At 37.2% G+C, this 18,683-nt stretch overlaps 1 protein-coding gene across 1 annotated transcript; it reads right to left on the bottom strand.

Moving 5' to 3' along the window:
• Window positions 1-2,391: 2,391 nt before the first annotated feature.
• LOC110676520 (putative uncharacterized protein DDB_G0274435) lies at window positions 2,392-4,497 on the bottom strand. Its single transcript, XM_021844753.1, has 2 exons — window positions 3,602-4,497; window positions 2,392-3,120 (listed from the first exon to the last, which is right to left on the bottom strand). The coding sequence occupies exons 1-2, from the start codon at window positions 4,407-4,409 to the stop codon at window positions 2,726-2,728; spliced, it is 1,203 nt and encodes a 400-aa protein (XP_021700445.1). The 5' UTR covers window positions 4,410-4,497; the 3' UTR covers window positions 2,392-2,725.
• Between the last annotated feature and the right edge of the window lie 14,186 nt (window positions 4,498-18,683).

The raw sequence follows: 18,683 nt of genomic DNA on the forward strand, positions 1-18,683 counted from the left end.
GTCAGCGCATATAAGTAGTGATACTTTTCCGGATAAATAGGAACTATAAGGACTGATTTTTTTTTTCAATTTGAAATTGCGAACAGCAATATCAACATGGCTGCCAAAACGAATGACGGGCTACTTAGCCTCAAAAATCTACGTTAAACAAATATTTTATCACATTTTTACAAATTATTGTAAAACTTTCATTTCGAGTATGCTGAGGAACCGTAATCCGGGGTAACATTGATGACAATAGTTGCAAATTTTATATTTTTAAAACAAGTACTGCCACCCATAGCTCGTGACTATATACTTTATAAAAAATGTTTTAAGTGATTTTTTTTTATTTAGCTGATATGGGGTAACATTGATCACCTATGTAAACAACGTTCGGTAATATTGAAAATGTCGTTACCTACCAAAATCATGGCCCCTGAAGCCGAATATGAAGGCCAAATGCTTAAAAGTCATTTACTTTTTGAGTTATTTTAAAATTAAAAACATCTCGAACCACGGAATACGCCTAAGGGTAGGTAATTTCCTAAGGGAAAGTAACATTTTTAACAGTAATTCGGTAATGTTGCCTAATTGAACATACTTATGAAAGTTTTCGACAACGGAATCGATTTCGGCGATGCCTTGGTTTGATGCCGAGTTTGTTGGTGTTATTTACATTGAACAATGTTTGCATAAGGTATGCAAGCATCAAGCATCCCAGTTGTTAGTTCCAATTTTGATGTTGAAAGTAAAACTGAAGTTCTTGTGGATATCTTTAGATTTCTCAATCAACTTTGACTGTTTTGACTGCTTTTCAAGCCGAACACAGTTTTAAACTGAACTAGCATTGAAGAATACTGACGTAATGCTAATTAAATTACATTACATAGTATTGTTAAAAAAATTGGAGCTTTTTCTAAATTATATTTTATAAAAATCATATATTGTGTTATTTTCTGTGTCTTATTTAACAAAACCTCAGCTTTTAACTGAATTTCAAAATTTTTCCTGCGTATTATTAAAAGATCAGCGAAAATAATTTCTAATTTTTAATTTATTAGAGCAAACTACAAAAACTTATGAAATTTTGTGCAAGGTATAGTTAAGAAAATCGATTTTCGTTGATCGCAGCATGCAGTTGAAGAGAAATGTCATTTCAAATGGACCTCATTGTAGAAAATTTCTTGGCCAATGCTAAAGAAATTTTTACTTTTCTTTGGTATAAACCACACAAGAATTTTTATTTATTTTTTTTAATTATTAGATACATTTTTATCATCCTGTGATCATTCACCATTAAAAACAAATAAAAAAAATATTATGATTGTTAAAAGTTAGTTAAACTGTTAGAGTTTTTCTAGCCTAAGGAAAAACTTATCAGATGTTTAATTTCACAAAAAAAAAGATTCTTGATCAACACTCGGAAATGTTGAAAATACCGTTATAAACTAAATTCATTAATTTTTGAAATTTGAGGTTTGGCATCGATGAATCTCCGCCTTAAAAATGATTTTTTTAATTAGTTTTGAATAGTTTTCAGATTTTCCCGCCAAAATTTTTCTTGCAATACTAATTAAAAAATGTCGCAACTTTAAGTAAAAATTTATTGAACAAAATTCAAAAAATGTTTTTTGTTCCGAATGGGCCATAGTGAGTTATAAATAGACAGGAAATCACAGAGATATGCACAAAACACTATTGTATAGTTTTAAGGTGAAACATCTCGGAATTCAAATATGGCCGTCACAATGGCCGACTTGTACCCCTACTCACGTTTTCAAAGGCACTAAACTAGAGAAATAGTAGGCAAACCTTCCTGATCTTATTATTTTAAGCTTTCGGCTGCCCAAATTCAAAATGAAAAATTCACTACTGTTGGATGCTTCCTTCGCGAGATTAGTGCCTTTGAAGTTTTAGTGCAATCTTAGAAGTTTGATCCCAAACTTTTGCACAGGAGTCTATAGTAATCAGTAACTTCGTACCGGTCACTTAATATACAAATGCAAGTATGGTCGATTGAAACTGTGGAAAAGCAGGCTCTATACCAGTTGTTATGTAATGCCATAAAGACAAAGAACTGTTTTGTTCTGCATATTTAAATGTAAAAAATTGAACACTGAGTTCAATGAGTCATACGGTAGATCATTTCTAAAGATTTCTATCGTCGTTTTTTTTTTTTTTCAATATTCTTATCCTACGTCAAATTTGATTCCCCCAAGATCATCATTCCATCTATCTATTCAACATATAACAAATGCTCTACATACCAAACGAATCGATAGTGACAACAAAATCTTCAAACCGTCCATTGAAACGATACGGAAAGGCCTTGAAAATCCAACGAGGCGCAACCAAACCAGAAATGCCCACGATTAAACGTATCAAATCAAAAAGTAAAAAAAGACCACCTGCTGAAACGGTTAGGCTTTAATTTATTCCACTCCAGTATGTTTAATCCATTGCTGACACATATGATTCATACAACTCTAACATTCCTTCTCAAACTGATCACTTTTATGAAACCTTCCGTTTTGCGACTGAACTAGTTTTCCGCGCCTCGCTTAGCTCCGCAATGAAGGAGAGCGCCACTTGATTAGAAACCAGCATTCAAACATCCGACAAACACGCTGTTTCATTCTTAATTAGTCATTTACATTGAAGTACAGCCTAGTAGTAATATAAATAATCATATCAAGATCAATCATCAACGATATAGTTTATAGTCCAAGGCAGTCATCTTGGGTCACTGTTCCGAAAGGTTATTCACTTTGGTGGGCAATTCTTCCTCCGAAGAAAGTGCAGTTTTCCATGACGGCCAAAATGCATCCCTTCGATGAAACATGTTGTCTTGGAATGGGTATCCCTTGGATCCTCCATGACCTTTGAATTCGAATTTTAAATCATGGGGGTGATCAGGATGGAATCGATGGTTATGCACCCATGGTGGTGGGGGTCCGTCAAATTGGTGTCCATGGAAAGGCGGTCCATGAAATGCAAAACCAAAGGGACCATCTCCGTGAGGTCCAGGGTGATTATGGGGTGGTCCTCGGTGACCATCACCGCTATGCCCGCGGTGATGGTGTGGTCCATGGAAGTCGAAAGAACCGTTGAAATCATGGTGGTGCCAGTTTTGAAAACCTGGAATAGACGGATTTTTTTTTGAATGTAAATCCTATTGAATTTTCGTTTCAATACAAATTACGAATCATTCTATAGTAAATCAAGATGTTGAACAGATATAACCAAGAACGTTTTTTTTAAATAATGACAGATTGTACTAATTACCAAATTCCAATTCAGTATCCAATATATCAATTTCGTGTAAGGAGAAGACACAATCAAGGAACTTAACGTTATAGAAATAAATTGGTGATCTATGTATTAAGATTCAAAAGTTTTGCAATTTACAAAAAAAAACTACGATTGATTTTTGAATATTTTTGAATGTTTCAACATCAAGATATATTTGATATCAAACTACTTTAACACACAGAATGATCAAAACTTTGAAGATAATCAAATTATCCCGTACGGTGAAATAGGGAACCATTATGTCCATAACTGGTACACCTACCCTATTACTTTGGGAAGCTCATATTTCAACGCATCTAACTCTTACCTGGCTTTTCACGATTCAAGTTTTCAAATGTGTCCTTGTCTACTACAAGTGTGCCACCCTTCACTTCAATGTCGAAGCCTGCATCTGTAACCGTTATTTCAGGGTTAGACTCAGGAGGAACTGTGGTGGTCATCTGGCTTTCCGTTCGATCTTCTTGCAACTGCCTTTCGAAACTTTCATCGTCGTATTGATAGCTGTCACTCCTCAAGTCAGTCTGCTGCCCTTGTCCTTGTTTTTCGTCTTCTTGGTTGGATAATTGTTGCTGCTCCTGTTCCGGTTCCTGATCCTCTGCTTGTTCTTGTTTTTGTTCGTGTTCCGTATGTTCTTCTTCCTTTTCAGTATTCTTGTCATTTTCTTCTTCTTCGTCATACACTCGTATCGTAGTATCGATTATGGCACGTTCCGTTGTTCCTTCTTCTACTGCTTCAGTATGATCTTCATTTTCCTGATTTCGTTCACTACTAGCATCTTCGTTTCGTTCACTGTTTTCACTATCGTCTGGCTCATCAACAGATTTTTCTTGTTCTGAGTTCAGGGGACTTGCTGTAGGACTGGGTTCACGTGTTTCCTCTTGGACATCTGCTTCCTCTTCTTCTTCTTCTTCGCGCACTGGAACAGATTTACGAGGATCGGTTATCTTTGTGGCCGTGACCTTTGGCTCAACGGTACTCTGCTCAACCGGTTGCACTGAAGCAGGAGTCTCATCGTCCTGACTATTTTGCCACAAGAAATCAATTTGCCTTATTCTCTGAGGTGCTGGTGCAGATGAAACAAACGTCCCGAGACATAGGACAAGTATTAGTCTCATTTTGTCGAAGCTGGGGACTCTCCTCAAACGGAGCTCACTATCAGACTTGCGCACAAACGCGAATTTACGATCGACTGAGCGTCACATTCTTGCCAGTTAGTATTTATATAGCTACATGGAAGCGACGACACTTCCTCGCCGCAATTATTAACTAGCCTACGATATATTTTCTGTTGCCATTCAGCTACGTACCAAACGGCTCGCTCGAATTTCGTACATCATTCATGGTAAGAGCACTATCATAGCAAAAGCTCCTTGGCAGTCGTATGAGCCATCGTTCCCTATGCCGTTATTATGTAGCTCATTGGCTGGAATAACCAAACATACAAGTTAGTCAGATAAAAAATCTGGAATCAGCCAATCGAATGGGAATTTTGTTCAATTTAATTTATGCATATGATCGCTGACGCTGGTGGTTCCCTATGCTACTGCTTATGTTATAAAATATCATCATCGATCATCATGGATTTAGACCAAATTGTGATCAAATGTTTATTTACTAGACCTGAGACGGATGGTACACACATTATGTCACGCTAAATTTCAACTTTTTCGAATCGGTAAGGCTTGTCACGCTTAGCTTGACCCCACCCCCTTGGAGCGTGAAATAATTTGACCCCACACTGTTAAAAACAATGAAGATTACACGCCATGTAAACTTCATTTATGCGATGTAAACTTGACGTCATGTAAAATTAAATCTTAAATCATGTAAATATATGTAATATGTCATGTAACCACTCAGGATCCTGCTGGATTACATGACATATAATTGAAGTTTACATGACATACCATGTAAATATCCATGATATTCCACGCTCCAATTATGTGCATTATATGTCTCAGAAATTTACACGTTTCGTTCGAACTGTGAAGAGAAACTCCCGTACAGGAAAAATATCAACGTCATATACGTTTCTCCGAAATGCGCGCTTTTTTCAAGGGTGAAATAGTTAATGTTGATAATTGCATCGAAATGAGCAATCAGTTCGATGCTTTAGACAAATTTTCCGAACCTGGTTTGAGAAAATCACCTGCCATTTCAATTCTGTGGGCAGCAAGTTAATTTGCTCCAAACTGACTTGCGAAAATTGACTCGCAGTAAGTCAAAATTTGTCATTGGTTACTTTAAACATCGGTAATGGAATAATTCGCAAAGTAATTCCAACGGCAGGATTTTTTTTTTGATGGGTGCTCTTCAGGATATTTCTCAATTCAATGCACTTAAAGCCCTACATGTGTTTCCTCTTCTAGAAACCTTTCTACGATTTATTTGGTCTTGGTCGACTCTAGTCTCTCGTGCTGATTTTGATTCTTATCATATCCCCGTTACATTTCAAATACCCCATGAAGCGATTCTAAATCCTATCAGCTCCACTTTCAATTATTTTCAAGCCGACTGGAATATTTATGAAATATATATTGACTCTAATCTTGATGTTAACATCAGGGCTGGGAATGGTAATAGTAGTAGGCATGAATTTCGCGAAAATCACGTCACTCTTCCCACTACAGTACTTCAAAAACGTGAATCTCATCAAGTAGCTCACGTTGGGTGCATGATTTTTTTAAATCGTTAGTAGTCGTTAGTCATTGAAGGCTCTAAATGCGGGAAATGCAGCGGGAAATATAACATTTTTCTACAGTAATTTTGGGTTGCCCTTAGCAACGGGTGTTTTGCAATTTGTGGGCTTCGTAGCCGAGGCATTTAGCCGCATTGTGCTAAGGAATGTGGGTTCGATTTCCGCCTCAGGCCGAAAAACTTTTCGAGAGGAATGTTTTCCGACTGTGCCACTGGGTGTTGCATGCTTGCTAGTCCGTTGTCTGTTGTGGTGCTTCCTTCAAAGGGCAACTAGCCCATTAGCGTGTAGTGTCTTTAAAAAAACAAAAAAAAAAGAGGCTTTTTGCCTACAGCAGCGATGGGAGTGAATTTCAGAATTTTTTCCAATCCTGGTTAACATTTCCTTACAAACAAAACTTGATATTGACAATGCTCTTGAAATTTTAACAAATTCCATTGTTGAAGCCAGGAGCATTGCAATTCCAATATGTGAAGTAAAATTTGAATCCGTGATTATAGACGATGATCTTGAACTCTTGATCCGTCTTGAAAAAGTGAGAAGAAGGCAATTTCAACGCACTCGCGATCCAGCTATGAAAATTATATTGCAGGATCTGCAGAAAGAAATTAAAAAACGATTTTCATAATTGAGAAATAAAAATTTTGAAAATAAAATTTCTCAATTGGTCCCTGGCTCTAAGCCCTTTAGGAAATTATCCAAAATTTGAAAAAAAAAACTCAGTAGCCAATTTTGGCATGGAAAGGGGAAATCCATTTATTACTAAAAAAAAGCTCAAAAATTTGCTATGCAGTATGAAATCGCACAATTTTAATTCAATTATCAGAACTTCAGGTCTGAAAGATTTCCAGTAAGGCTGCATTTTGGGACCAATAGTATACAATATTTTCACATCTGCCTGCGTCTCATCTGTAGTAGATTGCAAAAAAGTTTGGATATTTTTTCTTCATACTTGCAAAAATGGAAGATTGCTCCTAATGCTTCCAAAAATCAACTAATAATAATCCCACATAAGCCAAAAGCTCTTTATTTGAAACCTTCAAGTAAGTAGCCAGGTTGTAACGATGAGAGGGGTGCCAATATATTGGTCAGATGAAGTTAAGTACCGTCAAACGGGGTATCTTGCAACAGGGGTGAAACTTGCAACACTTCGACATGTAACCGAATAGTCGTTTTGTTCAGCATTGAATTCAATTATTATGATTTATTCCGCCGTTTATTGACCTTAGGTATACAACAGAAGGTTTTGACAAGGGTTTGGGTATCGTTTATTTTTTGGTGAGTTTGCTGGAGGTGAAAATCTTATTGAAATTTGGATTGTATAAAACTAATGTTGAAAAACGTTCTACGTTCCACACAAACGGTAAAAATATGTCATTCGAGGCATTTGCTATCAGTTACAGTACATAATAGTGTACAAATTGACAACATAAAAGTTTTGATATTTTTTTGCTTAAACACTTTAAAAATTCAAAAACGATTTTGACTACCTATGTGGGGTAACTTGCAACAGCAATTTTGATCTCAATTGTTTGATATTTCCTGCCGTTTGTCATCGAAAACACTTAAAAAAGCAAAATTGAACGTATATTTGTAAAGTAACATTAAAATGTTTGTACCTCAATCAATTCAATACACTTTTTGTATTAATTTTTGGAAAATTTTAATAAATCGTATTATTATTAGATTTAGTCTTTTTTTTTTCACCACGAAAGTTAATTAAAAATGAATAATTTATAAAATCTACATAAAAATTAATCTACAGATCAGTCATTGGGAACTCTCTGCATGAAATGTGATGAAAGTTATGTCAAAACCCAACAGAGACCATTTAAAACATACATATCAATATGTTATACGTCGCTTAGATTTAAATATGTCTAAAAAATAAGTTATGTGAAGTAAAACCTAAAATACCATTGTATTCGTTGAAAAGTTGCATTTAAACGTTTTGATGGCTTTCCAATAACTGTCAAGACTTACAATATGCTAGAATTTTCCAGTGTGGACACCCTATGCAATGCCAATGAAGTTTTCAATCAAATTGGTTCAATACTCATAATTCAATCAATAATATTTAGTTTTCTATGAGAAAACTAGCCTGTTTCTGATAATTGTCATGCTTTTACTGTAGAAAATTATTAAATGGCCATAATAACACGATATAGGATAAATTTTTAATAGTGTACTTTAGGTAGCACTATGTGTTGCATGTTACCCCACATCAGGGGTAGCATTAAAAATGCATATTTTGCGTCTATCCTGATTCCAGAAAACTAAATATTGATAAAATTAATGCCGCGTGGTATTCTTTACGTAGCGATTAGAGTACCAGATGGTTTTTTTTCTCATCTGAATCCTCAATTTTTTCATCCATATAGCTTTGAAGTTGAAAATTGTTGCAAGTTACCCCGTTTGACGGTATCTATAGGGCTCTTGCTAGATAAAAAAATAATTTTCAAAAATCATATTGAGAGCATTCAAGTCAATTGTAACAAATATGTTAATGTCTTTATCCCCTTATTAAAAAAAATCAAAACTTTGTCTTAAGAACAAGCTTTTGATCTTCAAACAAATTTTCAGGCTAGCCATTTTGTGTGCTGTGCCAATGTAATATCAGCAAGAAAGCTCTGCATTAAAATAAAATTATGAAAATGATTCTGAAGCTTCTTTCCTGGTATAGTACTAATGACGAAATCCATCCAGAATAAGACGAAAAAAATAGAAATCGTGCCCGATAATCTTCGATTTGCAGTAAAGTTTACATATATTTTTAATATGGTACAATAAGTGTTTTCCATAGAAAAATCTATCATTTTGACTCGAGAATTACTTTTGAAAAATGGTCTATAAATGGTTGCATGCAACTTAATCGGAAAACTCACTGTTGATTTCAGAGAAAAATGTTCTATGAAGAAATTGAACAGAACCGTTTGGACTACTAGAAAAAAAATATACACTAAAAAAATATATTATTTATTTTCGTTAGAAATTCAAAAATAAAACTTAAATTTTAAATTACACAAAAACCACATTTTCAATATTTTTTTAAATTTTCACCTTGAAAGTAAACAGATGTTTGGGACAATGTTTCATGATGGAGAAATTTAAAAAAAAAAGTTTTTCTTAGATTACCTATCGACCGATTTTCAAAATTTTAATTTTTTGTCATAATAAATACGTTTTGATGATACAATAAGAATTTTTAAATTATTCTGAACCATATCAAGAGAAATGGCTACTTCTAGAGATTTTTTTTTCACTTATCTCGTTTATTTGGCAGGCTCAGGCGCCGTAGGGCATAACAGAGCCGAAATCTATACTTCTAGAGAAGTGATCAAGAAAAATCACTTCTCTAGAAGTAGCCATTTCTCTTGAAAACAGAAACATTACATCTAGTTTTCACTAAAAATAAGAAGTGTGACGTTTGATATCAAAAGTGTGTGTTATTTATGTGGCCATAGAAAACGAGTGAATTTGGCACCGCTCAAACGTCCTGTTGTTTTTCCGTCGATAACCTTGTCGATACAAAAGCCAGTGTTACCAGTATCCTTTCTATGTAAATCTTGTAAACAAATTCAAATATCAAGCCTCATAATTTGATTGTTTCTTGCACACTTTATTCATTTAGCGCAATAGAGGATGCTATATTTTCAAACAATTAGGTTGAAATTTAAAACCTATGATATTTTTAGAGAAAATTGACACAATTTCCACTATTTTGGTCTCAATCAGGTATTTTATATTTATTTTAGCATTGTAGGAGCACATCAGGTATCAGGTATCAGAAGGCCGGCTCCAAAGGCACGTTCCCCACCAGTTGGGAGATTTGTGCCATCGCCATATTTGAGCCTATTTCATCATCTACCCGATGGGAGAGGAAAGGGAAGGGAAAGATGGGAGGAAATAGGAGTGGGGTCCCTTGAAGAGGGAAGCTCGCATAAGCGAAATGAGAGCATGTAGCTCCATACCACAATGGGTTCGAACAGCGCCCTAAAAAGGACACTGCAAAACGCATGAGCGTAAAGAGAGCCTATAGCTCATTACCACAGCGGGTTAAGAATAACAGAATATCCTGAAGATTCAGGCTTCTGAATTCAGTTTCACTTAATAAGTGTTTACCAAGTAATTGGAATCGCATTTGCGAAAAAACTGGACAGTTACATATCAGGTGATACGAAGTTCCATAATCGGAGTCACAACTATCACACACAAATGAGTCAGCACGCTGAATATTTGCCATGTGATAGTTGAGTCGGCAGTGGCCTGTCAACGCTCTGACCAAGAGACTGCAATTCTGCTTTGACAGATTTGTTAAATACTTCGCCACCCTTGGAGATGGCTCAGTAATGTACAATTTTGTTTGACGACATGACTCCAAACTATTCCAATATTGCTTGTGCTGAGTTGCCGCCCAAGAGTTTATCTGAAGCTTCACCCAGCACTTGGAAATTGGAACAGCCGGCTCAGGGCCAATGAAGTCATGTGATGCTCCATCGCGAGCTAGCTCATCAGCCAATTCATTTCCAGCGATGGAAGAATGGCCAGGTACCCATACAAGGTTTACAGAGTTGACTGAATTCAGTTCCTCAATTTGAGTTCGACATGCGATAACAAGCTTCGACCTTGAGTTGGTCGAAGCAAGAGCTTTTATAGCAGCCTGACTATCTGAACAGAAGTATATGACTTTACCCATCACGCGCTGTTGAAGTGCTGATTGCACTCCACACAAAAGAGCAAATATTTCCGCCTGAAAAACGGTGCAGTTTCTACCAAGTGAGTAAAACTGATTCAGCCTTAGCTCACGGGAGTATACTCCTGCACCAGCTCTACCTTCAAGAAGGGAGCCATCAGTGTAACATACTATATTGTTAGATATACTTCTTTCCAAATAGCCAGACGTCCACTCTTCCCGTGAAGGGAATTGTGTGGTAAATGTCCTGTAAGGAAAGTGACAAGCAATTGTGAGATCACTTGGAGCAAGGACAATTTTGTCCCAATTCACCAAAAGTGGAAACAACGAAGTGTGTGTAGATCTACGATTCACTGGATTTTTCTCCAGTAGATCCAGTACCCATAAACGGTAAGAGCAAGAAAGTGCTTCTTGTTTAAGATGTATGTGTAGTGGCGCAACGTCGAAAAGGGCCTCGAGCGCTGCTGTGGGAGTTGTAGAGAACGCACCAGACATCGCCATCAAGCACATCCTTTGGAGATGGCCCAATTTTGACTGGATTATTCTCACTTCACCCTTTTGCCACCACACAAGACATCCATATGCCAATATTGGTCGAACAACTGTTGTGTAAATCCATTTGATATATTTGGGTTTGAGGCCCCAAGTTTTACCAAAGGTTCGCCAGCATTGACCGAAGGCCATGCAAGCTTTTTTGACTCTGAAATCAATGTGAGGTGTCCATGAAAGTTTGGAATCTAGAATGACTCCGACATACTTTACTTGATCAGTCACATTAATCTCAGTGCCAAAAAGACTCAAAGGTCGAATTCCATCGCGGTTTCGTCTTTCCGTAAAAAGAACAATAGATGTTTTATTCGGGTTAACCGAAAGGCCATATTGGCGACACCAACTCTCGACTACCTGAAGAGCACTTTGCATCAGGTCGAATAGGGTGCTTATGCACATACCAACTATCAAAGATAGATAGTCGTCGGCAAATCCATAAGTTGAAAAACCGCAATTATTGAGTTGCCTCAATAGCGTATCTGCTACGAGATTCCACAAAAGTGGTGATAAGACTCCCCCTTGGGGACATCCGCAAACACTCAATTTTCGAATCGCTGCTTGACGCAATGTCGAGAAGAGATGTCGGTTTTTGAGCATTTGATGAATCCAATTGGTAATCATTGTAGGTAGCCCATGGTTTCGTGCGGCTTCCAATATGGCATCGAAAGACACGTTATCAAAGGCACCCTCAATATCTAAGAAAACACCCAAGCAGGATTGCTTCTGAGCGAATGCTTTCTCGATATCGTATACAACTTTGTGTAAGAGAGTCACAGTGGACTTTCCAGATTGGTAAGCATGTTGATTCACATGAAGAGGCATGTTTGCCAAATAAACATCACGGATGTGATGATCGATAATGCGTTCCAGACATTTCAGAAGAAAAGAGGTCAGACTGATTGGTCTAAAACTCTTCGCTTCTTCATACGACGCACGTCCTCCTTTCGGGATAAACTTTACAGTAATATCACGCCAGGATCTGGGAATGTACCCGGTAGCAAAACTGCTTACAAGTAGCTGTTTCAAAACATGTTCGATAAATTCAAATCCCTTTTGGAGCAGAACAGGATAAATCCCATCCGCTCCTGGAGATTTGAAAGGAGCAAAACTATTAAGTGCCCATTGAATCGATTCAGTAGTTACGATACTGCGAGCCGAGGCCAGAGACTCGTAACTACATGAAAAGACATTTGGTTCATCCGTAGATGCTATGTCCACACATCCGGGGAAGTGTGTATTGAATAAACATTCTAAAACTTCTTCATCGGAAGAAGTAAAGTCACCATTAGGTAAGCGAATTTCGTTCACTTGGAAATCCTTAGATTTTGCAAGGATTTTGTTCAGCCGACTGACTTCACTCAAACTGGAAACATTTGTACAAAGGTTTTTCCAGCCGGATCGTTCAGCAGAACGAAGAGCCTTCTTGTAAGCCTTGCGAGCCGACTTGAACGACTCTGATCCAGCTGAACGGCGTCTGTTCCAACCCCTTCTACATTGTTTCCTGAGTCTAGTCAGATCGGAATTCCACCATGGGGTCCCTCTTGTAGTCTTTACAGACCGCAGAGGACATGCTTCTTCAAAAGCTTCCATAATGTAGGATGTTGTAGTATCAACTGCATCATCCAGATCACTTGGATTTTCAATGGACGGAGAATATCCATAAAATTTGGTCGCAACCAATTCAATGTAGAGTTCCCAGTTTGTTGACCGGGGATTCCTAAAACGCAAAGTCTGTGCAGTTACATTTGAATGTTCAAAGAAGATGTAGCGATGATCAGATAATGATTCCTCATCTGATACATGCCAATTCGTCAACTCGTGACTGATTCTATTCGAGCAGAGCGTTATGTCTAACACTTCTTCTCTATTAGAAACTATGAAGGTTGGGCTATTGCCTATGTTAAGTAATCCAAGGTCTGTACTACTTAAGTATTCCATCAGACTGGAGCCTCTCAAATTGATATCTGAGCTGCCCCAGATGATGTGATGAGCATTAGCATCACTGCCCACAATCAGCGGAAGGCCTTTTGTTACGCAGTGTACGACAACTCGTTTGAAGTCATCCGTTGGGGATGGTTCATCATGTGGTAAATATACCGAACAATAGACGTATTTCCTGTTGAGGTCACCAACAGAAACATCGATTGTGACAGCACATACATCTCTGGTAGTTAACTCAGAAATGAGTGTAGCAACGATTGCTTTATTAACGAGCACACATGCGCGGGGCATGGAGCGCGAGTTTGCCATTTCAGGTTTGCTGAAAGTAGCAAAAACTGGGTCCACAAGGTTACCTAGATAGAAGTTCCCTCTACGAAAGTAGGGTTCTTGAACTAGCGCCACTTGGGCTGCACCATTTTGCATGAGTCTGCAAAGATTGATCGTTGCTGTTCTTTTATGCTGAAGATTGATCTGAGCTAACCTAACCGTAGCCACTACCCAAACTAGGCAGGATAAAGCTTTTTGCAATCTCAGCACGAAAAAGACCAGCAACGAAAAAACCAGATCGGTATCTATTTAAAGTCGCCAAAGGCGAAAGAGCACAGAATACACTGTGTAAAACGCATAATGCGAATCCATATAGGTGATAATTTAAATTAAAAGTCAACATATTCATAATCCCACCCTTATTAAGCCTCAGGATAGAGACTGAAGAAGGGCAGCCGATTATCTCGGAGAAACACAAGGTCACCTGCACCATTGCTCCGGGTAGCACAGGAAGGACTCAATACTGTGGAGGGCGCCCTGGTACCCCACAGGCTCCGTTTGCGGTTAGGTTTTATTTAGACCCCCCTAACCATTCATTCCTAGGCACGGTACGCATCACACCATAAATTAGGGGTCACCTGTGAGGTGGACTTTTACCACCGGAACAGGCAGTCCGTAGTGCTAATTCTTAGCCAGTTGAAAAAAACCGCTACCGACACTACGCGGCTATCTAGGCTGCTCGGGAAAAGGAGGTTAATATTGATGATTAACTCCTGACGTGCCCAAGCAGCCGACAATGTCAAGCCTCATAATTTGATTGTTTCTTGCACACTTTATTCATTTAGCGCAATAGAGGATGCTATATTTTCAAACAATTAGGTTGAAATTTAAAACCTATGATATTTTTAGAGAAAATTGACACAATTTCCACTATTTTGGTCTCAATCAGGTATTTTATATTTATTTTAGCATTGTAGGAGCACATGCTTTGAATTTAACATCGAATATAAATAGATTTGAAACGAAAAGATTCCACGAAAAATTTGTAAACTTTTGATTAAAACTCTAATTTATGAACTGGCAACACGGTCGAGCTAGTAACAAAGTGCTCTGTTGCAATCCAACTCAACGATGTGAAAGTAGGCCTTTGCCAAAACGACCAATGAGAAGTGGTCTTTTTTGACGGGTGCACGACGTTAGGCATAAATACGTTAGGCATAAAGACGTTAGGCATAAGTACGATAGGCACAAATACGATAGGCATAATGGACGTTTGGCATAATAGCTGTTTGGCATAATGGACATTAGGCATAATGGACGATAGGCATAATTTTCAAAATGAAAATATAAATCGTTTACTGGAAAAATGAAGACTTTTTTGATAATTTTTTTTTCCTATCTTTATTAACGAGATTTTAAGCCCTGGGCTGGTTCATCTAGGGACCAACGGATTTACTTCCCTTCCGAAGGAAGTCGAAACTATGACTTTCACGTCATAAGTGACTATCTCGGGGATAGGATTTGACCCCAGGTCCTCAGCGTGAGTGGCGTGAGTTCTAACCATAGAGTAAAGCCATGCTGAAGGTATCTTAGTTCGGTTCCTAGTCGATCCAGGATCTTTTCGTTTTCTTCACTTTCTTGGCCATAAAGCATAATGTATCATGCACAAATGAGAAAGCCAAGAATAAGAACGACGCTGTACATGATCAGTTGCTCATTTTTGGGTTTGATTCTACACATATAACTGGCAAATTTTTCATAAGAGATTATCCCTTCTTTAAATTGAAAGCTGTTCTTTATAGTTTTGATGTCAACAAAATTATTGGAGTTAGTGCTGCTAATGTCTTAATCAGAAAATTTCCCTTCTTTTATACATAAGCTGTTCTTTCGAGACAATAATGTCATTATTGCTTGAAATATTTCCACCATACATTTTCCCTTCTTTGAATCATAGGCTTTTCTTTATACTTATACGGTTAATTAAATGGTTGGAGGAAAAGACTGTTTGAGAAAGCACCTTCTTCCAATATATGTTGTTATTTGTATTTTTATTTTTCTAATAGTTTTTGGGATTGTAGATGTAAATATTTCCATCCGAAATTTTCGTTTCGACTTGCTGTTGATTGATTATGAGTAACACTGGGTAATCAAATAAGTTGTAGGAGCTCTATGCAATAACATTGGGAATATCACTTTGCTCCTAAATGCACGCCATGTTTTATGCTGAATATTGTGTTATGTTGAATTTGAACTTGACTTTTGTAATTAAAATAAATATTTAATCAAATTTTACTTTTTAAACTTGACGAATTTCGAGGAAATTGATTGAAAATCATCGGAAATTGTTTACATAAGTAGCAAAGGAACCGTTCTTACTAATGATGAGCAGACTCGAAGTAGCAATGGAACGCTAAGAAGGTAGTTGTCATACTACCAGAAAATTATTGCTGAAGATTATGTCACCTATTATAACATAAATTCTTGACTTGCCTCTCGATTATTGTCTTCAAGGTACTCATTTGCACTATAAGTATTACTATTTATATGGAAGATTTCCCTTCTTTAGAATTAACTCAATTATGTAAGAGAAATATAACAAAAAATGTCATATACTCATTAAAATTAACATCTTTAGAAACAAATAACACTTTGATTGCACATCGCATATTTAAATTGATACTTACAAAAATGGATTGCTGGATTTTAGAATTGAAATGACAACCAATGTTCCTCCATATCTGTCATTCGGTTCATGGTCACATTTCATAGCACCGAAAAAAAGTCATTTAATACCAGCCAATCAATCCACCCTTTCGTAACGCTTTTTGTATAAACATCGCACATTTTTATGAGCTGTCACACCTTAAGGACAGATACCCACCCCCATCAGCGTAATTGAATTTGTAAATGGGCCCGAAAATGTTTCATTATAAGACGAGTTTCAAATGACACACGCGCAAGTTATTTTATGCCAAACGTCCATTATGCCTGACGTATATTATGCCTAGCATCCATTATGCCTAATGTCTTTATGCCTAATGTCCATTATGCCTAACATCCTTATGCCTAACGTCCTTATGCCTAACGTCTTTATGCCTAATGGTATACTCTCTAAAAAATATGGATTGCTTCGCGGAAGAAACGCGCAGCGAGCAATCCCCGCATAGAACAAATGAACCATAGCCAGCACTGAAAATCAGTAGAAGGAGAGTAGATTAAATTCAATGACAGTAAGCAGCAAGGCAATAGTTCAATAGCAAAAACTCGATGCAGCTGCGTGAAAATTGAACTTCTTTTCATTCGTTCGTGTTACTGCTTCTAAAATGAGTTGAGGAAAATGGATCACTCATTTCTCTTACGACTTGGAAAGGAATGAATTGCTTTTTCCCTTTCCCTTTCGGATAAGAGAACCTGAATACCGTTTTGTCTAAAATTCCGAACAGACTCATATTCTGAACACTCGGTTTTTATGGCGATTTGGCTGAAATATGTCATCAAATTACCAGGAAATGGCCGTCAATTGCAATTAAATTGTAACGTCTACCAATCTATTTTATACTTCAGGAATAGTGATTATTCTCTAGTTCTAGTAGTAGAGTAGTAGTAGAACTAGCTAAGATGAATTTATTTGCGAAATTATTTTTTTGAATATGATTCATTCGTGCTATTCGGAATTTGAATCAAGGTGTTTGGAATGTGGGACAGAATTAACACAGTATTCGGCATTTGAATCAAAATGGTGTTCCATACTTTTACGTAAAAACACTACTAAAAGAGATAAAATAAACAATTTCATCAGCAAACCCAACAGCTAACAGTTAGACTTTGTGAGGAAATGAAAATATTCACAAATATTAGCTGTATGCCTATCAGATGCATTTGAAGTCACTGTTGGCCTTAAGTGTTTGAAATATGAGTCAAAACGGTACACAGGTTCTCTAACCCAGATATCTGGCCATTATTGCCTAAAAATAGAAGATTACCAGCACTTATACACTGAGGGTATGTGTTCAGCTGATATTGTATTCAGCTGATATTATATTCAGCTGATCTGGCGATACTGGATTAACAACCACGGAAGCCCAATCAAGCGCTCAATAGGCTCAATCAAATATGGGCTATCGAGATTCAAAATCAACGGTTTTTAACATTTGAGCTTGAGCTTACACTTACACAAGGAACCAACCAGATGACTGCTTGGGACTAACAGATACCCTCAGTGTATAAAGTGCTAGTGATCTTCTATTTTAAGGCGATAATTGCGCCTGCCACGTCGGAATACAGACCAAAGGGGGAATGATGGGAGGAATTGATGATGCATTAAACTGACTCCCACAGTCCCACTCAAATCTCAATCAATACGCTCTCCCGTGAGAGCAAACTCATTAGAAATCTGCTTCGTAAATCTCACGCTTGATTTGATGCAAAATCACTATATCAACTCAAACCGTAAAAAAATAATTCAGTCGCAAAACCCGTCAAAAACTCGTGCAACCCGAATGTTGTTGTTTACGTTAGAAAGGATCACTATAATTTTACCAGACTAACAAGAAATTATTGCCGCATGTGAGTAAACTGTGGAAATACGAGACAATGAGTGAAAAAGGTGAGCCAACTCATCCATGGTTTTTCGACTGCTGAGTTGCGTGATTGACAACTCACGCATGAAAAATCTCACGCGTGAGTTATGAGAACTTGAGTTTTACACAACACTGGGCCGTATATACCACTGCGTCTACGCCAGGTTATGCGAAACGGTGTAAGGCTGGTATAATTTTTATAGCAGAAAGGCTTGCTGTTTGGTAAGCAGACTAAGGCCTATGGCCTAAGGCCTATGTATCAGGCGTAAGGGAAGGCGTAATATAATCATGGAAAAATATGTATTACCATTTGATTTATTTATTTATTTATTTATTTATTATCTTACGGATGAATCAAAACGCTACGTTTTTTTTTTAAATCCAACGTTTCAGTCATTGGACTTGGCCTTCTTCAGAGATATAAAGGTGTACCGTTTCTCGTATCACACTCAAAGCTTTGCGATCGGTTGTCGTTTTTATGGGGTTCTCTTCCTGGTTACCGTAGTTACCGTAGTCACTGTTTTTATCTATCACTATCTGTTTTAACACCTATTTTACACCACTATGGAAACTGAAGTATATATATATATATATATATATATATATATATATAAAGTTGAGACCTTAAGCTTTCATTCCATAAAAAAAAGATTGGAAATCGGTT

The sequence above is a fragment of the Aedes aegypti genome, chromosome 2, assembly GCF_002204515.2.
Source record: "Aedes aegypti strain LVP_AGWG chromosome 2, AaegL5.0 Primary Assembly, whole genome shotgun sequence".
Lineage (NCBI taxonomy): Eukaryota > Metazoa > Arthropoda > Insecta > Diptera > Culicidae > Aedes > Aedes aegypti.